At 39.4% G+C, this 27,934-nt stretch overlaps 1 protein-coding gene across 2 annotated transcripts in view; it reads left to right on the top strand.

Moving 5' to 3' along the window:
* FGF12 (fibroblast growth factor 12) overlaps positions 1–27,934 on the top strand; it is a 600,621-nt gene that overhangs the window by 200,831 nt on the left and 371,856 nt on the right. Inside the window, exon 1 of one of the 2 annotated variants that reach the window (XM_058427016.1) lies at positions 15,876–16,023. The exons of the other annotated variant lie outside the window; for it this stretch is intronic. Coding sequence (XP_058282999.1) covers positions 15,933–16,023 — 91 coding nt within the window. The 5' untranslated portion in view covers positions 15,876–15,932. Of the gene's footprint in view, positions 1–15,875; positions 16,024–27,934 lie in introns of those variants that run through there. 2 annotated transcript variants of the gene reach the window in all.

Below are 27,934 nucleotides of genomic sequence, written 5' to 3'. Positions count from 1 at the left end.
CTCGGCCTCCCAAAGTGCTGGGATTACAAGCGTGAGCCACCACGCCTGGCCTAATTCTGACAACAATTCTAAGGAAGTATGAATACTCACTCTATTGTACACATAAAAACCACTGAAAGAAGGAGCAGTCATCTCATCCAGTAAATGTGAAAGTTGAGAGGTAATCCTAGGTCCAGTTTGATTTCAAAGCTCAACCTCTAAACACTAAGCTCCACCAAGTAAGAGAAAGTGGATTAAAAGAGAATGTAGATGTCAAATTTTTTAAAAAAACAGGATGGAGAGAGAAGGATGAACAGAAGTGGGTTAAGGGTACAAACATACAATCCAATAAGAGGAATAAATGTAATGGTTGGTAGCAGAATAGGATGGCCATGCTTGACAAAACTGTATTATCCTCAGGTGACGGACATTTTAGATACCTTCCCTTAATTGCTACGCATTAGATATGTGTAACAACATTTCTCATGCACCTCATTGATATGGTTTGGCTGTGACCCCACCCAAATCTCATTTTGAATTCCCATATGTTGTGGGAGGGACCCCATGGGAAGTAGTTGAATCATGAGGGTGGGTCTTTCCTGTGCTGTTCTTGAGATAGTGAATAAATCTCACAAGATCTGATGATGATATAAGGGGGGAGTTTCCCTGCACAAGCTCTCTTCCCTTGTCTGCCACCATGTGAGATGTGCCTTTCACCTTCTGCCTTGATTGTGATGCCTCCCCAGCCAGGTGGAACTGTAAGTCCATTAAACCTCTTTCTTTTGTGAATTGCCCGGTCTCCAGTATGTTTTTATCAGCAGCATACAAATGGACTAATACAGTAAATCGATACCAGTAGAGTGGGGTGCTGCTGAAAAGATACCCTAAAATGTGGAAGCAGCTTTGGAACTGGGTAACAGGCAGAGGTTGGAACAGTTTGGAGGGCTCAGAAGAAGACAGGAAAATGTGGGACAGTTTGGAACTCCCTAGAGACTTGTCAAATGGCTTTGACCAAAATGCTGATAATGATATGGACAATGAAATCCAGGCTGAGGTGGTCTCAGATGGAGATGAAGAAATTGTGAGGAACTGGAGCAAAGCTGACTCTTGTTATGTGTTAGCAAAGAGACTGGTGGCATTTTGCCTCTGCCCTAGAGATTTGTTGAACTTTGAATTTTAGAGAGATGATTTAGGGTATCTGGCATAAGAAATTTCTAAGCAGCAAAGCATTCAAGATGTGACTTGGGTGCCGTCAAAGGCATTCAGTTTTATAAGTGAAAGAGAGCATAAAACTTGGGAAAATTTGCAGCCTGACAATGTGATAGAAAAGAAAATCCCATTTTCTGAGGAGAAATTCCAGCCGACTGCATACATTTGCATAAGTAATGAGTAGCTGAATACTGTTCCCCAAGACAATGGAAAAAATGTCTCCAGGGAATGTCAGAGGTCTTCATGGCACCCCTTCCCATCTCAGGCCTAGAGGACTAGGAGGAAAACATGGTTTTGTGAGTGGGGCCCAGGGTCCCTATGCTATGTGCAGCCTAGGAACTTGGTGCCCTGTGTCCCAGCCACTCCAGCTGTGTCTGAAAGGGGCCAATGTACAGCTCTGGCCATGACTTCAGAGGGTGTAAGACTCAAGCCTTGGTAGCTTCAACGTGGTGTTCAGCCTGCCAGTGCACAGAATCAAGATTTGGGGTTTGGGAACCTCCACCTAGATTTCAGAGGATGTAAGGAAACGCCTAGATGTTCAGGCAGACTTTTGTTGCAGGGGCAGGGCTCTCATGGAGAACCTCTGCTAGGGCAGTGCCGAAGGGAAATGTGGGGTTGGAGCCCCCACACAGGGTCCCTACTGGGGCACTGTCTAGTAGAGCTGAGAGGGCCACCCTACTCCAGACCCTAGAATGGTAGATCCACTGACAGGTTGCACCGTGTACCTGGAAAAGCTGCAGACACACACCACCAGCCCATGAAAGCAACTGAGAGAGAGGCTGTACCCTGCAAAGCCACAGGTGCCTAGCTGCCCAAGAGCATGGGAACCCACCTCTTGCATCAGCGTGACCTGGACGTGAGACATGGAGTCAAAGGAGATCATTCTGGAGCTTTGAGATTTGACTACCCCACTGGATTTTGGACTTACATGGGGCCTGCACCCCTTTGTTTTGGCCAATTTCTTCCAATGCCTGAACCCCCATTGTATCTCGGAAGTAACAAACTTGGTTTTATTTTACAGGCTCATAGGCAAAAGGGACTTGTCTTGTCTCAGATGAGACTTTGGACTGTGGACTTTTGAGTTAATGCTGAAATGAGTGAAGACTTTGGGGGACTATTGGGAAGGCTTGATTGGCTTTGAAATGTGAGGATATGAGATTTGGGAGGGGCCAGGGGTGGAATGATATGGTTTGGCTGTGTCCCCATCCAAATCTCATCTTGAATTCCCACATGTTGTGGGAGGGACCCAGTGGGAGGGAGTTGAATAATGGGGGTGGGTCTTTCCTGTGCTATTCTCCTGATAGTGAATAAGTCTCACCAGATTTGATGATTATATAAGGGGGAGTTTCCCTGCATAAGCTCTCTTCTCTTGTCTGCTGCCATGTGAGATATGCCTTTCACCTTCCACCATGATTGTAAGGCCTCTCCAGCCACGTGGAACTATAAGTCCATTAAACCTCTTTCTTTTTTAAATTGCTCAGTCTCTGGTATGTCTTTATCAGCAGCATGAAAATGGACTAATACACCCATAAATATGTACAAATAAAAAAATAAAAATGAAAATAACAGTTCAGTCTAAATGGATTATTTATATAAGCCCAGGATGCTGAAGATGGTTATTTAGTGCTGGCTCCTAAAAGCATTATTGCAGAGATTTTCATATTTACATATTGAATGCTTACAATGTACACTTGCATGAGACCATAGAAAACAGATCTTTCTGATCCTTCCATTTTTCATTATTTTTTAATTAACCTATAAAACTAGAAATGGAAACAACGGCAAAATCTGGAAGTATACAACCTTTCAGACTAATACTATGAACTTCTTCTCCCAGGTCTTTGTCTGTTGGTCTTCCAGGATCTTTATCCTAAACTAGTCATCATCTTAGTTTATTTTCTGTTGTTAGAATACCACAGACTGTGTAATTTATAAAGAAAAATACATTTAATTTTTGCAGTCCTGGAGGCAGGGAAGGCTGCTAGCATCTGGTGAGGGCCTTTTTGCTGTGTCATATCATAGCAGAAGGCAAGTGTGTGCTAGCTCAGGTCTCTCTTCCTCTTCTTATAAAGCCACCAGTCCCGTCGTGAGGGCCCCACTCTGATGATGTTATCTAATCCTAATTACCTCCCAAAGGCCCCACCTCCAAATTTTATCAAGATATGTTTGGGGATTGAGTTTCTAACACATGAAATTTTGAGGACACATTCAAGTCGTAGCATCAGTTTAAGGGTTCCAAAGGCTCCTTTTCTCCTGGCTTGCATTTCTTTTGGATTTTTTCAAGACCTCCTTTATTTTTATCATACTTGAAACCATGTGGTAGGTGTGTCATTGATTTTTAGGAAAGACAGAAGGCATGACGCATACTGCTTTTGTTGTAACTGAAATGTAAGGTTATAATAAATTTGATTAAGGCTTTATCTTCAGTCGAACCATATGGTTAACTCTAAAGAAACAGAATCATATAACTATTCTGCAACTCGGGTAGAGTTTTCAATTCAATTCAGCAGATATTTATTGACTGTTTCCTATGTTTTGAGTAGCATCTGTATATTGGGAAAGGCAGAAATAGTAATATTTCATGATGAATGACTTTTATGACTTACCATGAAAGGGAACAAAAGTGACTCTGTGTGTGTGTGTGTGTGTGTGTGTGTGTGTGTGTATGCGTGTGTTTATAAGCTTGAGGTGAGGAACTGTATATAAGCATGTGCCCAACTAATTGTGACACAAACTATGATGTGATAAGTGCCTCAGCGTTTCCTGATTCCTCTGGCTAAATCAACACTTCTACCACCTCTTTAGACACTATAAAATCATGTACTTCTCCTTTTTTGCAGCTGTTACAGTTGTAATAATATATTAGTTTGCATGACTATTTGGCTAAATTTTCAAGAAGTACTTTGGCTTTTTGGAAATCAGAGATTATAGTGTGAAAGTTCTATCCTAAGAAATATGCGCAGGTAAGCTCCAAAGGGCACCTAATCCAGCCAGGGAAGGTTTATTGACAGAGGTGATAATGAAGCCAATTTTTGAAGGGTTGGTATGAACTCACTGGAAGAAGAAAGAAAGCAGGATAGTCTAAGCAAGTGAACTATCATGTGCAAAAACATGTAGACATGAACATGAAAGTGTGACTCAGGCCAGGCACGGTGGCTCATGCCTGTAATCCCAGCACTTTGGGAGGCTGAAGCAGACGTATCACGAAGTCAAGAAATCAAGACCATCCTGGCCAACATGGTGAAACTCATCTCTACTAAAAATACAAAAATTAGCTGGGCGTGGTGGCGCACACCTGTAGTCCCAGCTACTCAGGAGGCTGAGGCAGGAGCATCACTTGAACCTGGAAGGTGGAGGTTGCAGAGAGCCAAGGCGGTGCCACTGCACTCCAGCCTGGCAACAGAGTGAGACTCCGACTCAAAAAAACAAAAAAACAGTGAGACTCAAGGACATGGATGGAGTTAGGTTCATATACAGAGATAAAAGAAGACCAGCAAATCATTGTAGGTTTTATGTACCAAACTGAAATTGTCGACTTAATCTTCAATACTATGAAAAGTTTCTGAAGAGCCACATTCTTTAGGGACTTAAGTTTTGGAGTGATTATTTTGGCAGTACAGAGGCTAAATTGAAGGCAGTTGGAATATTTTTGTAAATATGTTGTAGTAATTAGGGAAGACGTGATCAGGGCCTGAAGGAAGGCAAGAATAAAGTGATGGATGTTAGAGATGTTAAACAAATAGCATCTATAATACTCTCTGTCTGATTGCAGATAAGTTGGCAAGAACAGTCTAGGATGGCTCACAAGGCTTTGAATTTGGAAACTGGATAGTTAGATGTAGTTGTTCATTAAAATATGGAGTTCAAGAAGTTTAGAGAGAAAGATATGTGTCCAGTTGTAGTTTGTTTGTTTGTTTTTTTTTTTTTTAAATACCTGTGGATCCTTTAGTAGAGATTTCCAGGGAAACTTGGAAATGGATGATTAAATCTATGTAGGTATCTTGTTAGCAGACACAGATCCAGGAGTTATCAACAGTGTAAGAATTTTAACGTGTAAGATGTCTAGTAACAGTAAAAATGGAGAAGAGATTGAAGCTTGGTGAATAGTAACACTTAGAGGATGGCAGAAAGAGAACTATGATGTTAATAGAGAAGTAGAAGGAAAACCGCGAGAAAAATGGTGTTTCTGAAGATGAGGAAGAGTTTCTTGAAATACAGTGATCAATAATTTCAACACATATACTTACTGCGTCTTTGTAGCATTAGGACAAAATGTGTCCATTGTATTTGGAATAGCCTGATTATGGTGATTTTATAAAAAGAACTTTGGTGAGATCGTGCAAGCAAGAGGCAGCACTCAGTGGGTTTAAGAAAGAAAAGAAATGCTGAAGTGAAGGTAGTACATATAGCCTCTTCTTTAAGATGTTTGTATGTTTGTGGAAGGGAAGAAAGAGAGGGTAGAAAAATAATGCACAGAGATTTCAAAATTCCACATGTGGCTCTTGCCTGGTACGTGAGAGTGGCAACTTTGGCCTTAACCTGTGTTCTGCACAGGCACGAAGATATATACATGTGTATACTTGTGAATATATTTGCGTGCATAACAATCACCTTAAAGGGGCTAAAATATTCATTCTCCAAATTACTGCATGTCCAATAAGCCTTCGATATGGAACCTAATGAACATCTCCAGTTAACCCTTTTTCTCCTCCTTTTCCTACTCTGACCATTGCACCACGACCACTTGTATTAGGATAGTTAAAAGCTTGCCATCAGGAAAGTTAGCCTAAGTCATAAGTTTAGACTCTTTCCTATGCCCTTTTCTGAAAGTTAACACTAATAGAAACCTCAGAGTTTACTGTAAAGGCAATGCTTATTTTTATTGGTCAGATCTTTAAATGAATGGCTGCCTTCTGCTTCTAAAAAGCAGACAATTTACAGAGAAAATTCAATTTCCAGGGAAAGGAAAAATGCCCTGAAATCATTTCTATGCATATTATCAAGTAAGTTTGATTCTGATGCTATCAAAACCAGGGAAAGCATCATAGTATCATTTAAAGAATATTGCACTGGGAAGGGGGCAGGGGTTCTGAGCCACTTAGTTGCAGCCCTGCTGCTGGGGGCCAGGTGACTTTAGAAGTCACTGTCCCTTTTTTGTATTTTTTTTTTTTTTTTCTGTTAAAGGATGGAGTTAGAAAATAAATGTCTACCATGGGTTGACTTACGTTAAAATTTTATTCCCTAAAACCCCAAATGAAGTCATTCCACATATACATATCCTTTTCCTATCTGCATTTTGGAAGAACCTCTTCTTTACAAATGTCATGATACTGCTATGTGGTTTTACACGGTTTGCATCCCTCCTCGGCAATCAGAATCACTCTTCTCATCTGTGCTATCCCTACAGGCTTCACATTTCTCTATCCATGTCAACATTGTTTGTATAGCTATCTATTATTTCCATCCCTATGAGATACTGAGTCCACTGAGGGTAGGGTTATATTTAAACAAAATATGCACTCGCTAAATGTGCAGTGAATAGAAATGAATATTTTTTGATTCATTTAACAGGTGGACTTAATAGTATCTTATAAAATTTGATGAAAGTTTTATTTGGAGAGCTTGGATAATATGAAAGCTAAAAGAGGTTGGGTGAATCTTTATTACCAGACTTGGGTAGGGCTCTTTATTACTGTTTTGGTGTCTTTAATACTCAAGATTGTTGAAATTCCAGAAGGGCATATGGGAATCAAACATGGTTTATAACAATCATATGGAAGTAACTATTTTTCCCAATGCCACCTAAATGTAAGACTTCCCATTTAAAAATGAATATAGAGTTTAAAAGTAAAATAAGAGTAGCAGTTCAGATTTATGGCACTTCGGAAATTTCTTCTCATTTACTCATGCGTCCCTTCATCTTAGAGGATGAGGATCATCAATACTTGAACTCCTTTTGGTACCAACATTCTACTGTTAGGCTCTGAGAAGGTATGATGTTCACTTAGGTCTTCTGATTCTCAAGGCATCAAGACTATACCCTATTGCAACTTAGAAATAACATTTCTAGTCCCTGTGTGTCTCCTTCACATTCTGGATTTTTGTATTTTAATTAAGCTTAGTAATAAATATGTTTTAAAAATCAAAGCAAAATTTATATAATTGATTTTTGTTGTAATATGTTATTTATTTTGAAGAATATGCATACGGTACATTTTTAAAGTATAAAATGGAATGCAGTCAAAAGTAGGTCTCCCTCTCTGTTGTGTTCTGCTACCTAATCTTTCTCCCTCAGACTACAACTGATGCCAATTTCTTGTGTACCTTTTCAGAAAGAGTCCATGAGTTTATAAACATGAATGTATGCACATTCTTATTTTCTAGATTACACAAATTGTGGAAAACTATATATATTCTTTTATATGGTTGTTAAATTCAGTAGTAAATTTCACAGATCTATTCATATTTAAAAAAATTGTAGCACATTAGTTTGTGGGAATATACCAAATGTAAGTTAGTTCCCTATTGATAGATTAGTATCACTACTATCAAATAGTGTTATCAACAATGTTGTACTGAGTACTTTGTGCAGTTGTCACTGTTGTATGCTTATGCAACTATATCTAAAATATCTAAATAAGAAGTTGCCAAAGGGAGAATTGGCTTTTTAAAGTTTGAAGGATAGAGACAAATAGCTATCCATAAAGACATTAATGCTTACTTTTACCAAGAATGTATGAGGGTTCTCATTTCCTTTATATTCTCTCTAGTACACCAAGTTATCAAACATTTTTATCCTTGAAGTCTTATATGGTATTAATATTTTATTTTGGATACATTTAGTATTTCTCTCATGTGTGAATCTGATGACTTTTCAAATGTTTAAAAGTAAGTTATATCTTCTATCTAATTCATATCCTCACTCTAAATTCTTTCTGGGCTATTGTTTTTAAGTGTAATATAGAATTATAAATATTTTTCCCAATTGGAAAATCACAAAAAAATCCCCCCCTTTTTTTTTTCTTTTTTTTTTTTTTTGAGACGGAGTGTCGCTCTGTCACCCAGGCCGGAGTGCAGTGGTGCGATCTGGGCTCACTGCAAGCTCCGCCTCCCGGGTTCACGCCATTCTCCTGCCTCAGCCTCCTGAGTAGCTGGGACTACAGACGCCCGCCACCACGCCCGGCTAATTATTTTCTATTTTTAGTAGAGACGGGGTTTCACTGTGTTAGCCAGGATGGTCTCGATCCCTTGAACTCGTGATCCGCCCACCTTGGCCTCCCAAAGTAAAAGTCCCCATTTTTCATTTCATCAATATTTAAATAAATTATTTCTTACATATTCTAGGTACCAAGATACACAAACATACAAGATATGAACATGAACACCAAAATTTGGAGGCAAAAAGGCTCATAGTCTCTTGGGTGGAAAATATATATGTGCAAGCTGAATAAAATAAATCCTATAATAGAGGAACTGCAGTGTGCTGTGGGAACTACGAGGAAGCTGTGACTGCTTTGGGGGAGGTGGGGAGATACGAGGGAAAGTTTGCCAGAGAGATCGCTGTGGCTTCTGTGGTAGGTCTCAAGAAATGTGTGTAATTTATAGGGTCAGAGGTGTGTTCGGTGATAGGAGAAAAGGGTGGAAACATCCACTTCGTATTGTGCCCCCTTTTTGGTAACGAGTTTTGACTAATGAGCGATCGCTTTTTTTCCTTGACATTCATAAGTATTTATTATCTTGAACTGATTGACCTCTTATTTTGCAAAATAAACAGCTCATATTTTACTATGATGATTTAAAAACATTTTCCTTCCATTTGAAATAGATAACTCATCTTTAAAGTTTTCTTATGGCTAACGAGCTCGTGTTTATTCAAGACGACTTGTTAAAGTGCTATTAGAAGAGATGGAAAATGTCCAACTGCAGCAGCAAATCCTGGAGGTATCTATTTGAAGATAAGAAAAAAGTTCTCAAACAAATGACAAAATGTTCAAACTCAATCATAATTAGAGATATGCAAATTAAAACATTATAATCAAACTGACATAAATGAAAAAGTAGGACAATACATTATGTTGGTAAGGCTGTGGGCAAATAGGCAATCATATATTGCTGGCAGGAATCTAAATTCATACAAGCCTTCTGGAGTGAAATTCAGCAATACTTAGCATAAATATCTATACACATACTTTTCCACCCAGCATTTCTTTTTCTAGGAAGCCACCCTGGAGGCACACAGAGTGTATTTCTCACAGGAGTATTGGTTAGCAGTGTTTTCTACAGTATGAAAATGCTGCCACAAGGTTACTTATTGCAGCATTGTTTATAATAGTACAATACTGGAAACAATCAAAAGACCACTACATAGAAAAGTGTGTGTGCATTTGTACAAAAGAAACACAGGCAAGATAAACTAAAGAAACCAGTTACCTATAGGCGGTGCATGGGAAATAAGTGGAAAAAAAGAGGGAACAGGAATGGCCAGGAGGGATAATGAGGGAATAACAATTATCAAGCTATACTTTTTGGTAAAGCTTCGACTCTAAGTACCGTAGTAATGTTTCACGCACCCAAATAAAAAAAAATCTTAACTAAATTTAGTTAAATAATTAAAATCAATGTGTATGGAATATAAGTTTACAAATGAGTAACCAAACCACACTGAAGATGATGCGCAAGTAAAGAAGCAACCTAAGTCACTTTCAAAAGAAAATAATATTTTGATTGGATAAAGTTCAAGACAAAAATAAGTGTACATAAATACTGTACTCTTGTAATAAGTGTTTCTCACAGGAGTATCAGTTAGCAATTCTCTACCTTAAGTGTATAGTAGGATTTAATAAATAAGTGAATATATTATAAATAATGAAAGTCAGGTTTTTCACTGTCAGAAAGAAGTTACAAATAAGGAAAAGGCAAAAAATAAAATGAACCTGGTGGTATTGACTTAGGATTGAAGTATTAACGATATCTATCTCTATCTCTAGCTCTACATGATATATCAGTATCTATCTAAAAAGATATACCGATAGAAATGTAGAAATAAATATGATGTAGGTGTATGTGTACATAGATTTCCTAGCTCTCTCTGCTGAGAGGACCTAAGAGCAATAACACCCCAATAAAAATGAGGACACTTAGCACTCAGATCTTGGTTGCTATATATTGTTCTCCAAAGAAAGAACCCAGACTCATTTGGCAATCAGTTGATTCCAGGGCTAGGGTAGAGGGGACAATATAAACTTGGAACATTACATGATGCCAAAAAATTAAGGAACTGCTAAAAAACAACTGGAGTATGTCAAAAGGACACAATAGCAAATCAGAAGGATCTCCCAATGGCTAAAGCCAGAAGAATTTTAGCCACAAAATAAATAATGATAGTATTGGATTATAATCCTTAAAATAAATATCCTTGAGGCCATACTGATATAAATAAATAACTGAATACATAAATAAATTCAGGAGAAGGAACAGCTCTTACAGAAGAATTCCTATTACTTTAGACAGAATAAAGGAAATACAAAAGTCACTGCTGGGCAAACTGCACAGCAGTAATTGTTGCAAGCAAGATTTGTCAACGGATGCTAGAATCAGTGGATAAAAGTTTGAGAAAAATAGGACATTAGCACAGCACCAAAGTTTTTTCCTCAATATATTTATCAATTATAAATGAAAAAAATGTGACTTTACAGTATGGAAATCTAGTAGACATAACCTTAACCAGGCAATCAAGGTTAATATCACTAACTGACATCATGTACCCTCCCCCCTGCCATAATGATATACTAAGAAGGATACAACATCACTTCTATGGCATTCTTGCCAAATGAATAACCTTAGACTAATCATTAGAAAACATTGGACAAATCCAAATTGAAAGACATTCTGCAAAATATTTGACCAATACCTATTAGAAGTGCCAAGGTACTGAAAGACAGGGAGAGCGAGGGACCATCACAGACTGAAGGAGATTCAAGTGACATGACAATCAAATGCAATATGGGTCCTAGTTGGATCTGATACAGAAAAAGGACATGAGGGTGGGGAAGAGCTGGTGAGAGCTGAATAAAGTTTGTAGTTTAATTAATCACAAGGTACCAGTATAAATGCTCTGGATTTGATATTTGTACACTGGTTATGGAAGTCATTAACATTAGGGAAATTGGGTAAACAGTACGTATGAACTCTCAGTCTTATTTTATAACATTTGCATAAGTGGAAACTTATTTAAAGATAAAAAGTTTGGAAAATAATAGGAGATTATGAAGATGAAGAAGAGGAAGAGAAGCAGAAGGAGGAAGAAGAGGAACAGGAGTTGGCAGGAGAGGAAGGAAAAAGAAATAAAAAACAAAAGGAAGAAGAGAAATTTTAAAATAATATGTTTGCTTTTTAAAAAACAGTATCAAGATCGTATGTGAAGGTATTGCTAAGATGAGAGCTACAGGCATGGTTTTGTGCCCTTTCAGAGTCAATGGGCTACGTGCATAACATGGAACAAAAATACCATGTTAGATATCGTACTGATTTTCATCTTTTAGTTTATATGTTGGTTTCTTTGTGAAAATAAATTTAATATCAATTCAACAGACATTTTGCCATTGATATACTCGTTAAAAGTTTTGCGACCCGGCACGATTCTTTTTTTTTTTTTTTTTTTTTGAGACAGAGTCTCACTCTGTTGCCCAGGCTGGAGTGCAGTGGCGCAATCTCGGCTCACTGCAAGCTCCGCCTCCCGGGTTCACGCCATTCTCCTGCCTCAGCCTCTCCGAGTAGCTGGGACTACAGGCGCCCGCCACCACGCCCGGCTAATTTTTTGTATTTTTAGTAGAGACGGGGTTTCACCGTGGTCTCGATCTCCTGACCTCGTGATCCGCCCGCCTCGGCCTCCCAAAGTGCTGGGATTACAAGCGTGAGCCACCGCGCCCGGCCGGCACGATTCTTTATGTTGTTACCAATTCAACATTCGCTTCTGAACAGATAAATACACTGATTAATTGCACAGCTGATGCCAAGAGTGAACAGATGCCTATGTTTAGTGTTAAAATATCTTAGATAAGTCACAATTTAAATACCTCAAAACTCCCTTACACAATTATTAATTTCTACAAACTCTTAGTAATTATTTTTAAAAAGAAAACATTTAGGTACTAGGAATTCAAACACGTTCATCCATCATTATATATCATAATTCCTAATCCTTCTCAAAAAGTGCTAACTTATTTTATTTTGAAGCCACACTGGTGAGTAACTTGCTAGAATTTGTCCAAGATGTTTATGTCAATTAGAAAACAGAAAGAATGGCTACCTTTAAAAATCCCAATTAGAGACAGATAACATAATTTAAAATTTGGGTATTAAAACAATAATATATCTTGAATTTAAAATTAAAAATATTATTGCCAGTAAAATTTTGAGTTTGGCTTATGGGATAATACACAGAAAGGAGAAAAGATGAATGTTCTTGTTCAAACTAAAATACATCGCTTTCTTACCCTTCATGTGCTCCTATTTTTTTTTTTGTTTTGTCTTTTTTGGGATGTTATGATACATGTAAAAACGAATTCTGATATATTGCTCAAGATACTTCAGAAAGACTGTACTCTATGTGCCTAATTGTGGAAGTGGGTGACAATCACATGAGGAGTTGCTTTAAAAAGCATGAACACTGAAATCCTGATAAGTGTAAGAACCTTTTTTAAAAAATAAAAAACTGTCTGAGTAATACAGTTCTACTGATCAAGTCCCTTTTATACTTACTTACAAAGTAGAAACTTACGCTGATATATACTTACAAAGTACGAACTTATTATTATCAAATGTCCATACTATACAGTAAGAAAATATTTTGCATTAAAATGTTACGTGCCCTCTGAACTCATCTGAAAGCTCAACAACAAAACAATCTATAAATGTAATACTTCAGTTTGTTTTTATAAGTACTGTGATGATCCATTTCCTCGCTGGTCATAATAATCACTGTGATGGCCATTTAAACAATACAGTACACCATTTGAATATTAATTGTACTGAGTTGTCTTTCCTGCTCTGCATCCTAAAAATTTACAATCCTGTTGTGGAGTCAGAAGATTCACACATAAATGCTTCCTATAATCAAGTAACAGAGCCACTGTATTAGACCTTAACAGTCTAACAGCCAGAACCCAGGGAAGTTGGTAATAACACCGTATCTTGCAAAGATAATTAAAATCTTCAAAGCACTTCCACATGTTTTATCTAATTGAACTCTTGCCACAACCTTGCCAGGAGGCAGAGAGGGTTATGATAAATATAAAAACTGATGCTCAGGAGGTCATATGTGTTTTAAAATCACACAGGGACCTTTTCACGCTGCTCAAGTGCCGTCGAGGGAACCACGGCATTGTCCTGTTGATTTGCTATTTTTCCAGGAATAGCACTTTCCTCAAAGTAAGGAAATAGCTCTAGGCATTGGGTTCCAGAATAGGAGAGCTCTACTGGAAAACCGTGTTCCGTTGCAGCACAAAGGACTATTTTTTAGATGTTTTCCTTTTGCTAATTGTCTTTCCCTCTGTGGGGAATTTCTATGGGTAGAATCCCAGATGAGCCAATTTTCTCACTAATTCTCAAAGAGACAGGAAAGATGAAGACAATGGCTCAGGTTGCCCTGGGGCTGCATAATTTCTTCGGTGATGTCAGTGCAGTGGTTTTAGCAAGATCTTCAAGGACCTTGGAGCTTAAATATCTTGTGATACCACTGAACAACAGGACTAAGAGGCGACTAGAAAGACAGGCCTGGGCATATCTTCTTGAATCTTGTAATCACCCCAGATGACCTTTCCTGGAGCTTCGGCTTTGAAAGGAGCTAACAGGGTGTGAACCCAGGTGGTGGCCGTAAGCTCAAGCGGCCCTCCAGGTGTTTTGGTTTTCCTTCTATCACCTCTGAGAGGAAAAAGGAAGAGACTTCTTCCAGGCAACTTCAAACATCATTTCAAGTGTTAGGGAACCAGTGGAACCGCGAATGTTTCGCCTATATAAGAGAAAGAGGAAAGGTGTGATGCAAACCATTTTTACTCCCTTGCAGGGAAGAGCTAACCGGTTAGTGCTAGGCAACCTTGAGACAATGGATGGAACAAAGGTGAAGTCAGTTGTTGGCTCAACCTCAGGGAAAACCTAACAGTTTTCGTGCAATGAATTACCTAGGGAGCTGCTGAGTTCTCTGTCACCTGGACTATTCAAGCAGAAATTCACTGGTATGAACACTGGCATTCATCGGAAAGTGAAAATGATTCACAACCCTGCAGGTGGGGTCTAAATAATAATAATTGCAAACACTGTTTTAGTACTTACTTTATAACAAGTGTTTTCTTAACTCTCAGGGGGGTGTATGAGACAGATGCTATCTTTAACTTTCTTTTAAAGATGAGAAAATTGAGGGACAGAGAGGTTAAGTAATTTGTTCAAGGTCACACACCTAGTAGGAATTTGAACTTAGGCTGCTTGTCTCTAGCGTCTGTGCTCTTAACCACTTGCTGTATTGTTAAGTGTCCCCTAAGGTCACCTCTTGCCCTGAGATTCCACATAGGGTTATGTCCTGTCACTTCGACAGCATTCTTCCCATGCTTACTCACTGCACTTCCAAAAGGGCATTGTTGGAATCAGAGAAAGAAAGAAAAAAGAGTCAAGGGGGCTGCTGGGAAAAAAAAAAAAAATCGAGATCTTTAAACTCATGGAGAAGCTGTTTGGTCATCTGGGCGGGCTGGCAGAGGCAGAGCCTGCCAGAATACTGGCGCCAAAGCGAAGCGCTCTTTTGTCTTCAGATTTCCCGCCTCACCTGCCTCCTCTCCCTCTGTCCCTTCTAGCTCCACTTCCCACTGCACCTATGCTAAGCTTTTCTAGGAGCCTGAAAGGCACGGGGACAAACAAGCACGCCGCTGCCAATCCTCTATCTCACACCCTCTTCCCCACCCAGATTGACGGGGAGACGCCCAGGGTGGTAAATGACTTACCCAAGGACACGGAGCCCCGACCAGAAAATCCAGGTGCCCAGACTCCCACATCGGCACTCGGTCCACGCCTACGCACACCTGACTTCTCATAGCCCGCACCCAAGAGCTTTCTTTATTCCACGTCCCCGCCTCCCTACCCCACCCCCTAGTTCCCTAGAGTCGCTTCTGACGCTCTGCAGCCTCCGGGGTCCAGCCCTCCCTGCGGGTGCTTCCCTTCCGCCGGATTCCCACGCCGGAGTCGCCCTTGGCCGCGCGCAGTCCGCGGGACCGCTGCCTTCCGGGCTGGAAGCCGCGCAGCCCTCTCAGCGCCCCAAGCCCGGGACGGCTGGGACACCGAGGTAGTCGGGCTCCCAGGGCACAAGGTCCGGCACCGAGGGACCAGGGAGCAGGGGAGGTGCCAAAGCCTCCGGTCCAGAAGGCACCTGTAAGGAAGCACCGACCCGCAGTGACGTCCTCCGCGTCGTCCTCAGACCAGCCACCGCCTCCGGAAGGTCTGCAGGGGCCGTGCTCGAGCCCACCGAGGTGTGGCGGCGCCTCGGGCTCTCGGAGGGCTGCCCCCCCGGCGGACCGGCACTTCCGCGTCCCAGCCCGCCCCCTGCCGGCGCCCGGGCTCCCTCCCGCTCCATGTGCAAACTCCCCTCCACCTGGGCGCGCGCGATGGACTCGGGACCCGGCTTCCGAAGACAGGCCGCCTGTTGGTTGGACGACTAGCGCAGGTGGGCGGGGAGTTGACCAACCCCACACACGCGCTTCTCCATGAAGATTCTTGAGCTTTCTCTGAAGAAAGGAGTGCATATGCTGCAGTGTCTCTGTGGAAGGAGCCTGAGGTCCAGCGACAGCCCAAGTGGTGAGAAAATGTTCTTTCCCCAGCCCCCAAACACTGCAGAATGCCCCCTTCCCTTCTCCCGGGGCCTTCGCCGCCGCCCTCCTCTGCTTCATTCAGCGCTGCCTGTGGCGGAGGGAAGGCGTTTCCCGACTGGGGCGAGGTCAGGGCCCCTCCGCTGGTTCTGTCTGTGGGTATTTTTTCTTTTAAATCCCTGGAGTCATCGACGCTTTGTAGGGAGAGCGCGTTAGCTTTCGCCGGGCGCGCCTGGGCTGAAACCTGCGGGTCTGTCTCCAAGCCGCGCTGGCTGTGACCTGCGTTCGCACCTTCTCGCGGCCCTCTCTGCGATTTGCGAGGGCGGCGCGCGACTTGGAGTTGTTCGGTGTCTCCGAAAAGTTGCTCGTGCGTTCCACAGGAGAGGGGACTTTTAAACAGATGGCTGGCAAGGCAGGTATCTTTTCTTTTTCTTGCTTTGTCTGAAAATTAGACATCTGGCGGTGGTTAGGGGTACGTTTCTCCTGGAGATTTAGCGATTTCTGTCCTTGATGCTGAAGCAGGAGGGTCCCAATTAATTAGCCTTGGGCTTCAACCGGGTGCCCTGGGAAAGACCACAGGGAGGAAAAGAAAGAAAATCAGACCCTTTGAATGAACTGAGATATTGAGAAAGGCCATTAAAAATTTAATGAAAAAAAAAAAACCCACCAAACTAATATCAAATGAGTGATTCTTTTATGAAGTCTTGCAAAATGGTTTGCTGTTTCACCACGTTTCCTCCATTATCTATCTCTAATTGTTTAAGGTTCTTTAAAAGGTTTCTATAGGTTATCTTCAAAGTGATGTGTCTATTAATGTTGCAAGGGCTAATTCAGTTTCTGTGTCTTTTGATTTTCCTTTTACAAACTGGGAGTGGGGTGTTGGAAGAGAACAGTGACACCCTAATACATCTAAACAAGTGTCTTTTTGCCAAGAAATATACGTTTTTGGTCCATGAATTCCAAATAACTTTACTTTTCAAAAATTTACAACATTATACAAGATTTCGTGTTTAAAACTCCATATGTTATTTTGGAGAGTCTGATTCATTTGGTTATGGCACCTATTTTCACTCTGTTCTTCAGCTATGAAAATTATATTTGGAAAGATTAGAATATATGTAGGTTTCATTCATTCTTATAGATCTTTGACTTTGTGGTTACTCATCAGTCTAAATGAAATATAAAACTACTTAAAAATACCTAATTAGAATTAAATAGAAAACTACTTAAAAAGAACTAATTTATGAAATCGCAGAACACACTTTCAAAATGAAATCAGCAACGAGATCTCATTTTTACTTCCATGCAGTTTGGAAGATTATTTATACATTATTTTTTGCCATTATATTTGTAAGTACTAAAAGGCATCATACCACTATATTCTAAACGAAGTGGCTTTATGTTAAAGTTTCGTGTTTTGATATACATATTTCAAGAAGCCAGTAGAGATATGTGTTATTATTTCATTTTTTCCTGGTCCACAATAAATATAATGTGAATAGATTATAACTTGGATATATGTCTCTTAGAGGGGAAAATTTTAAAACTGTGTAGGGTATGTAATGAAGACAGGGCAGTCTCTCATGTCAAATTAGGAAAGATACTCAATTTACCTGCAGAGTCAGTTTCCCAAATAGCGATAGATCCAAATAGAAGGGTTAACTTACGTGATTGGACTGCATAGTTTGTTGCAAGTATGGGACTGATTTAGTTGTAACACAGTCTCAATAAGTCAGTACCCATCTTTGAAACTCATTATTTTTATCTGACAACAGTGAAAATGATAGACATAGCCTGCTTTATATATATATATATATTCGAGTATACTCTAGGTTTAACAGTGCTTCTGTGAAAACTTGTGTTTTATTTGTATATGCATTTTTACTTAGTGGGGTAGAGGAATTCTTGTTAAATGGTATTTAGTTCCAAGTAGTGAAGTTTACTTCCCACCCTTTCCACAGACAGAAGTAATATACGGTTATGTATCAGAAGACTGTTTCTGGGAACTAAATTACCTTTAAGAAAATTGTGACTCTTTTAAACTTATGATCTAGTGTAACGTGGCCTTGCTGTTTCCTAATTAGTGCATAAATGTAAATTACTATAATACTGGTACCTACCTAATAGATTGTTGTAAACATTAAATGGATTAATAGCAGCTAAAGATTTAGTTGAGCTCTCATGGTATGCCAGGCACTGTTATAAGAACTTTAAGCCTACTATATACCATATGCTTAGTATATTTTAGGTCTTTTTATTATTGTGTTCTATTTTAAAGCGATATTTTTTTCATATGGTCTGTGCCATTAGTATGACCTCACAGCAATTTTTCATGTAATATTGCCATGCCCAGTGTGCATATGCAAATTGAGGTAATGATATCAAACATTTTTTGTTCACGGAGCAAATGTATAAAAATAGAGCTCAAATGAACCACTCTAATTTTTAAAACTAACTTAAGGAGAAATTAAGTAATATTTTAAGCAATGTCAGCATGGATAACAAAGTTTTATGCCAGCTGCTTCTTCTCCATTATTTTACAGTTGAGGGAGGTGAGGTCCACGGAAGGGAAGTGACATAATTTGTTATAGTAGGTTAAGAGATTCTCCTAACAGATTGCTGAATAGTTGGAATTATAAACATTTTGGTATTTTATTTAAGTTTTATTAAATAAATGGTACTACGAAAATACAAACTAATCATTTATTTTGAGCTTTTTAGTATCATTAAAATACGTTATTGCTCCTGTCTTTCCTCTACATTATCAGATATGAATGTCTTGTCTAGTTTATCCATCATGTTAGTTTCTAAGTTCTTTGTACTGCAGTAGGATGGGCATAAGCTATCAAATGGAAGACAATCTCAGACAAGGTTGAGTGGATTGTTTGAGGCTAATTTCTGGGTCTCTTATGATCCTTTTTTCCCATTTCTCAAAATGAATTTTTTTAAGCATGTAAAGCCCATCCATTAAATGAAAGATTTCAAGTTTAAGATGCTAAACAATATTGCTAAGGTTAAATGGCACTTGTATTAATCTGATAAAATATTAAGTTTTTAGTTTAAAGGGAAAGTAAAGCAAGTTCATCTTTCTCTAGAGATAGAACCTTTACAAAGAAAAAGACTCACAGAAGAGTAGTGATTAAAACAATAGCTAATGCCTATTCCCATTCCTCTCAAAATGTAGTCAGGGGAAAAGTGGACGCAATCCATCCGAGTGGTGTTAAGATTGCAGGTTCCTCATCACTTCAGCGGGAAAGACCATTATAATGCTGTAGAAGAGGAATTCCTGTCCTAATGATCAGGCTCCTGAGAAAGCTGGGTTAGGTCTCAACCTGAAACAGAAGGGCAGCATTTTTGGCAGTAGGTCCCTACAGTGGTAGTAGTAGTAGCAGGTGTGTGTGTGTGTGTGTGTGTGTGCACGCGCATGTACGCACAATTTCTTCCTTGCTTGCCTGTGTTATCACTTGGGCTATCCCAGAAAATCAACCTCCTTCTGTGTATAGTTATGACTCTTCTGCGTTATTTACTCAGGGGCTTCTCAGCCTGGTAGCCTGAAGGATTATCAGATGCCTGGAGACTGAGCTAAACAATCACATCAAGTGGCCTTATGTGGAATTGAAACACTCTAGGCAAAGAAAGCTCAACGATCCTATAAAAAACACATACCCCAAACTCTGTCTTTCCTAACCCCTGAAAACCTATGGTCTTTTTACTATCTCTATAGTTTAGCATTTTCTAGAATGCCATATGGTTGGAATAATATAGTGTGTAGCCTTTTTATATTGACTTCTTTCACTTAGTAATATAAATTTACGTTTCCTCCAGGTCTTTTCATGGTGTAATAGCTCATTTCTTTTTAGCACTCATAATATTCCATTGCTTGGATGTACCACAATTTATGTATCCATTCACCTGCTAAAGAACATCATGGCTGCTTCGAGACTTGGAAATTATGAAGAATAATGTTGCTATAAACATCCATGTGCATGTTTTTCTGTGAACATAAGTTTTCAGCCTGTTTGGGTAAATTTCAAGGAGCACAGCTCTTGGATTGTTTAGTCTGGTAAGACAGTGTCAAACTGTCTTTCAAAGTTGCTGTACCATTTGGCTGTCCCACCAGCAACGAATGCAGGTTCCTGGGGCTCCACATCCTTGTCAGTGTTGTCAATGTTTTGGATTTTGGGCATTCTAATAGGTGTGGAATAATTTCTCATTATTGACGCAATTTACAATTCCCTGGTGGCATATGATATTGAATATCTTTTCATATCTTTGCTTGCCACCTGTGTATTTTCTGTGGTGAGGTGTCTCTTAATGTCTTTTGACCAGTTTTATATCAGGTTGTTCATTTCACATTGTTGAGTTGTCATTAGCACTTTTCACCCAGTATTTTGGATCCTCCTGCTGGGCATATTGTTGGATGGCATTATCCCATTCACTGGAAGTTAGGTGTGGCCATATGACTTGCTCAGACAAATGAAATGTGAGCAGAAGTGACACACTGGAAGCTTTCATAGCCTGAGCACAACTCACCTCAGGTTCTTTGCTGCTGCTGACATTCAAGGCAGTGGTTACTCCCTCAGCCTGTGTACCTGAGTATCTGTGATGAAGAGCCCCACCATATTTTTGTGAGTAACTTCAATTTTTAAGTTAGTGTATTATCTAACTTGCCTTTGTTGATATAATAATGCAGTGCAGCTTAAATAATAAGATTTAATGGAAAGTTACTGAGCTATGTTGAAGGCTGTTTTCAGTTAAAATGCTCTAATTTCTCTATGGTATCATGTGTAGTATATAATAAATAGATGTATTGATTTCTGTTTGTAGTCTTTTGATAATTAGCTTAGCATACCAAATTATGAGGTTTTATTATTACCATTCTAGTTAGTGTGTGTCCTGAGGCTAGTTGGTGCATTATTCCTTATCTCTTTTCCAAAGATGTAATTAATCCCCACTGATGTTTTTCAAGAACTTTGAGATTATTCTTTCAAAGTTGTAATTTAATTGCAAGACTCTGAAAAACTCAGTCGTTCCTTTCTACTTACTATAAAATGTGGAAATTACCTTTTGATGTTCCCAATCACGTCTAGGAGAGGAAGAGTTATCTCCATTGCCTGGAAAGCAGTGACAGTGTGGTAGCTTTCATCACTGCTGCAGTTTTGCCAGGCAATGGAAACTGCAAATAAATGCTCCTTTTCTTCTCTCAACTTATAAACAAAAAGTTGTGTGCATTGGGAAGAATATCAGGAAGTAGTTTGTGGTGAAAGGATAGGCTCAATGCTCCCATCTGGGTCATGGGCCAGCAATCCGTTTGCCTGACTCTGTGTTAAGCACAGCAGAAGAGAGAAGGGAAGCCAGACTTTTTCTGAAGCCTGGGATACTTGCACCATGCCAATAACCTTCCAAATTGCCAGCCCTCCCTTCTTTCTTTCCCTCTCCATCCGAGAGTAGAAAGTTAGAGAAATATGTCTCTTGCTTCAGAGATTGCCATTTTCCAATTTAGCAAAAAAAAAAACCCTTCAGGATTGATTGTATCTAGCTTCTGTTTCAGGCAATAGAGACTCAGCAGGGAACTCTATACCTATAAGCAAAAGGTATCATACAAGGCCAAAGTGCCAAAATGAAGTAATTAGGAGTCTCAGTTTGTTTCAGTTCAACAACCCTTACTTGATTTAATGTTTAATAGTAAGAGTCACCTCAAGGAAGGAATAATTAATTCAGTCTAAGATTCATGATAATCTCCCTGAGCTTGAAAAGCATTTAGGAGTTCACAAGGAAGTGCTGGGGTATGACAGATGAGAGCTTTAATGGAAATGAGTAGTATCTCTGTATATTTTACTGGAAAAAATGTGTTTGAATACAACTAAGATAAAGATATAAAAAGAAGCAATTTTTAACAAAAGACAATTACTCTACAACTCAATTCAAATCTACTTAGCTTTGCCCATATTCAGATATCCTGCAAAGTTATTTATGTGATATCTTTTCTCTGCTCTTGCTTCAACATAAATCCATTTATTTACAGCCAGATATATTAGAAATCAGCTTCTTAGAAAGGTGCAAGTTCTGTTCTGTGGTACCAGAGTTATAAAGGGACATCCAGCGAGTACTTATAGATCTGTTATCTCAGTTTCTATGGAGTATCTTAAAACAATGGAATTCTTTTTCTTTGTCTAATTTAGTGTATGCAATTGTTATCTTTATGCCATGTAATTTTCACTGCACAATATTATGAATGTCATGTTTGAATATTTCTTCTGATGCCATTAAATGTGGGGCATTTGCATTTCATAGGGTGCCAATCAGAAAGATACTGTGACTCTTTTTGAGACAATCTCTCTTTCTGAAATGATCTTTCTTGTTTATACGTAAGCTTCTAGTACCGACCTACCCCCTCCACTCATTACTGTTTATAGAAACGATAGCATTGCAGTTGGTGTCACTGATTGCCCACGTTGTTACTTCAATGAAGCCAGCTGGGATGCGATTGCATGGTCTTTAAATAAAACTTAGTGACACAAAATGAATCTCTTTTTTTGAGGGGAGAGGGGTTGTTGCTAGCTGGATCATTTTTCTAAGGCACTAATTATTTGCTTAACTTGGAGGAACTTGAGAACCAGTGAATCGCCATGTTGGTTCAGCATCTGACCTTGGCTCTAAGGAACTTGTGGGTGGATAGCGGAGTTACAGTCATTATGAAGCCATTCTCAAAATGATGGTGATGATGATCCTTTTAGCCCAACTAATTCCACCATTCTGCAAATAAGTCTTTGACTAGAGATAGTAGATGTGCCTGCGGTTCCAGTTCCTCAAAGGCTGAGGCCAGAAGATTAATTGAGATCAGGAATGCTGGGCAGTAATAGCCCTTTCAGCCTGGTGACAGTCTTCTGTTCACAAGCAGCCTGGGGATTACCTGAAAGTGGTGAAAAGGAGAGTGAAAAGTTGGTGTTGCATTGTCTAAAACTACCACAGTATGGAATATGGAGAACATCAATCATTACCTTTGACCTTTGGGCTTGCAAATCTTATTGTGAGATAAAGTAAGATAGCATTCCTCCTTACAGTTATATAAGACAAATTAGGAAACCGAGAATTCCCCAGGTGAAGATTTAGGTCTATGTACATTATTTTATCCTGAAAAAATTTATAAATTTTAAATGTATTTGTATCTATTTAAAATGTCTATGTGCTTATATGTGTGAGTGTGTGTGTGTGTGTGTGTGTGTGTGTGTGTATTTGGTCAAATGCATTAAAAATTGCTAATGGCAGTATAACTAAATGCTAAAGGCAGTATAACTAAATGCTAAATGCTACAACTAAATGCTAAGCCCCTTAACTGACTGAATGGACGCCCCTCTCAACCAAGAGGCTCACCCCAGAAAAGCCTTAAAAGCTTTAAAACTGAGTTCATGGCCGGGCGCGGTGGCTCACTCCTGTAATCCCTGCACTTTGGGAGGCCGAGGGGGGCGGATCATGAGGTCAGGAGATCAAGACCATCCTGGCTAACACGGTGAAACTCCGTCTCTGCTAAAAACACAAAAAAATTAGCCGGGCGTGGTGGCGGGCGCCTGTAGTCCCAGCTACTCCTGAGGCTGAGGCAGGAGAATGGCGTGAACCCCGAAGGCGGAGCTTGCAGTGAGCCGAGATCGCACCACTGCGCTCCAGCCTGGGCGACAGTGCAAGACTCCATCTCAAAACAAACAAACAACAAAACAAAAAACAAAAAACACTGAGTTCATGGCCATGATTAGATGGGAGGTCAGATTCGCCCTGTTACATCCCCTCTGTTTTGCAGTTTAGACACAACTGACCAGCATTGTTAAAATGGAGACCATAAGGCTGGTAGAACAGACTCTTTGTGGCCATAAATTAGCAAATTATAAATAGAATCTAAGGCCATCCCAGGCAAGGGTTAAATTATGCACCCCTACACATAAAGAATAAACTATGTTGGCCGGGCGCGGTGGCTCACGCCTGTAATCCAAGGACTTTGGGAGACTGAGGTGGGCAGATTACTTGAGGCTGAGAGTTCAGGACCAGCCTGGCCAACATGGTGAAACCCCGTCTCTACTAAAAATACAAAAAATTACCTGGTTGCAGTGTTGCGCGGCTGTAATCCCAGCTACTCCGCAGGCTGAAGCAGGAGAATCGCTTGAACCTGGGAGGCGAAGGTTGCGGTGAGCCGAGATCATGCCACTGCACTCCAGCCTGGGCTACAGAGGGAGACTTCGTCTCAAAACAAAACAAACAAAACAAAACACAAGAAAAGAATAAACTATGTTCCAACTGCCGCAAGGTATTTGTTTTTCTCTAGCAGCTAAACAGGCACTGGCTTTGAGATAAGCAATGTTGAAGCAATTACAGCTCCACCAAATGCTAACTGACCCCCAACTTCTCTCCCACAAGTGATAACTGGAGCTTTGATTGGGCAAGAGATTGATAACAGTAACTTTCTCCTGATAAGAGACCATTGACCATGCACTGGCTCTGGCTGGCTTACAGATGCTGTGCGCTTGAGTGCCTTCCTATCCCTGCTTCACCTTTTGACCCACTGGGCCCAATTATAATACACTTAATGTTAAGCCTCCACCCCAAAGTGAACATAGGTCATATATTACATGCATGTTTGTTCAGTATGCGTGCATCAGAACTACCTTCATGAATATTCCTAACTCCTCCTATAATCTGTTGAATAGGTATATTTAGCCAACCTGTTTAGCATAAAGCTCCCACCCCACCCCTCCTCCTTCGAAGTTCATGTGTCTGGTCTTTGCCAGAGCTACACTTCCCAGCCTGCGGGAATGGCCACCTAGCAGGCTGTTACCCTTGATAAAAAATAAAATCTCCTTCCCAGATTTATAATTCTGTGATTTTTCAATTAACAGCAGTTGCCTTTAGGGAATTTGACTGCTGAAAAGAAAGACTAGCTTTTTACTTTACATGCGTTTATATTATTTAAATTTTTATTAAAAATGTGCTTCTTTTATAATTAAAAACTAGCGATATATATATATTCAGGTTATGCAGTTTTCTGATGATAGCACAAGACTTTGAAAATGTAAAATCTCTGTAGAGTAAGAAAATGTCTTATAAATCTATAACCCCAATACAATCTCTTCCATTCTATGCATGTGAATTTTTTAAACAAGAGTTATCACACAAACATTAATATGTTTTGTTTGTTTCTTTTCTATGAGACTAAACAATTATTCTAAATATGGAAAGAGGTACATATATTGAAATATTTGGAACATATATTTTTTCCAAAAGGATTTACAAGCAGCTGTTAGTAATGATTACTTGAAGAGAGAAACTTCTGAAGCAGCGGGAAAGAGGCTTTCCTGTTTCAGCTTTGTGCATTTTTGTGCTGTTTCTAATGATGTGTACATATTGACTTTATTTAAATATAAGTAAGGGTGTAGCTAGGTGGAGAATAGTGAATCATTTTTGTTTCTTTTTTTGTAAGCTTGTCTGTATTTAAAAATACTAATGGATATGCCATTTTACAAAAGATTCTCCCAAACATGATTTTAAATTACGTTATGGAATGACATTACAGGTCTGTATCATACTTATCAGTCTACTCAATGTCATTTGATATTTAGATTTTTTTGTGTGCTGTGGGCTTGGGGGAGGATATCAGTAATAACTTTTTTTTCATTTTCTTCCTTGGAACTCCCTCCTTCATTCTGAGTTCCAGACAACTGAGAAAATAGAGAAACTTGTCAAACAGATGGCTATCCACCTTCTTAGTCGATTGCTGGAATACTAGCTTGGAGAAGATCAAAATGGAACTTAGCACCTTTCTCCCAAAACTAAATTTTGACACATCGAACTCACCAGAGGGAAGGTCTGGGTCTACAGAGAGGACTCATCTGCTGAGAATTCCGGCCTCATGTTTGTTGAACCCCAATAGTAGTGTGAGAGAGATTTGGATTCCACATTTACCTGTAAAGGCAGGTCGAGGTCCTGACCCCATTAGTGCCTACTCAGCAGCTCAGGATGTGTCCAGTCTGTGGCCAGGCTGATCCACAGAGAAAGAAGCAACAGGTTACACCTCATGTGTTCAATTTTCCCCCAATCTCACTAAACACACAAAAGTTTTCTCTTCCCTGGAAAAGAGTGAGAAGAATGGATGGAAGGGTAAAGACTCTTATTTCCAATACTCTGGGAAAGGCAGAAGTGCCTCTTTTATGGGCCAAGAAGTAACTGGGGAAGGTGAGAGAGCAAATCTTAACTCTTACAGTGTGTAACTTTCAAAGGCATAGATATTCTTTTATTTATTATTTTTACTTTTGTTTTAGGTTCAGGGGTACACATACAGGTTTGTTATATAGGTAAATTGTGTGTCGTAGGGATTTGGTGTACAGGTTATTTCCTCACTCGGGTACTAAGCATAGTACCCAATAGAAAGTTTTCTGATCTTCATCCTCCCCACACCCTCCACTCTCAAGTAGGCCCTGGTGTCCGTGGTTCCCCTCTTAGTGTTTATATGTCCTCTTTGTTTGCCTCCCACTTATAAGTGAGAACATGCAGTATCTGGTTTTCTGTTCCTGTGTTAGTTCGCTTAGGATAATGGCCTCTAGATCTACCCATGTTGCTGCAAAGAACATGATCTCATTCTTTTTTATGACTGCATAGTATTCCATGGTGAATGTACCACATTTTCTTTATCCAGTCTACCACTGATGGACATTTAGGTTGATTCCATGTCTTTGCAAAGTGAACAGTGCTGCAATGAACATATACATGCACGTGTCTTTATGGTAGAATGCTTTATATTCGTTTGGGTATATACCCAATAATGTAATTACTGGGTCAAATGGTAATTCTGGTCAAGGTCTGAAGAATCATAAATACTCTTAAGGGTATTGATATGTCCTACAGTGACGTACACTCCTTCCAGCCATATAATACTGTTCTTCAACCCCTTCTGCTATGTGTACCTTTTCCGTGCTATGATACACTATGCCATATGTGTGTGTTTTAAATCTTTATTAGGTATTAGAAAAACTATTCCTTTGCATTTATTTGATAACCAATGTGGGTTAAGCCTTGTTTCGTATTTTTTTGACCTTTTGTATTTCTTGTTCTCTTTATCTTAGCAAGGAAACATCTTTTTGTTTTTGAGTTTCAAGAGTATGGAAGGCCTTTGTTCTAGAGCTGTGTTGACATAGGGTTTGAGTCTAGACAGTTTACTTTTTTTCCAATTATTTTTTATCAGTTTACTTTCTAGAGAGGTGTTTCTCTAACCAACTGTTACCTTTAGTTTTTAGTTGAGGAAGTAGAATCATGGCTTTCCTTTGCAGCTTTTGTCTATGTTGGAGTATGTGAAACAATGACACAGTGTATCCAGTTTTGCCATCCAATACTTAAAAAGAGAGAAACAAGTACCCCCACTTTTTCTTGGTTTTGGATGTGGGCTATCCCATTTTCCCATCCTGTGCTTGAAGGATAATCCTGTTTTCACCATATGCTGATGCCCCAGCTGCTATGTGTGATAACATTTGATCATTTCTTTAAAAAAATGTATGTTTGTGCATTTATGCATTTTCTAATTATAAAGTTAGTACAAATTCATTCTAGTAATTTGAAAAAAGTACAGATAAACAAAGAGAATATAAAAATTATTCATGTTCTCACCCTAGATAACCACTATTTACATTTGATATCCATTTCCTTTTACAAAATAGTATTATACCATATATTCTTCTATAAACTTTTCTTTGTTTAACCTGGGATTGTATCAACAGTGTGTTCCATGTTAAAGTACTCCGAAAAATATTTTGAATGGCTCTATAGTAGTCACTTATATGTGGGTGGGATAATCAACTCAACAAATTCTTTGCTTGACATTTAGTTGACATATATATGTCAATGTGTATCTCTATATATGATCG

Source organism: Hylobates moloch, unplaced genomic scaffold, assembly GCF_009828535.3.
Source record: "Hylobates moloch isolate HMO894 unplaced genomic scaffold, HMol_V3 SCAFFOLD_13, whole genome shotgun sequence".
Lineage (NCBI taxonomy): Eukaryota > Metazoa > Chordata > Mammalia > Primates > Hylobatidae > Hylobates > Hylobates moloch.
The sequence above is the reverse complement of the archived record's forward strand: the minus strand, read 5'-3'. Positions and strand labels throughout refer to the sequence as shown.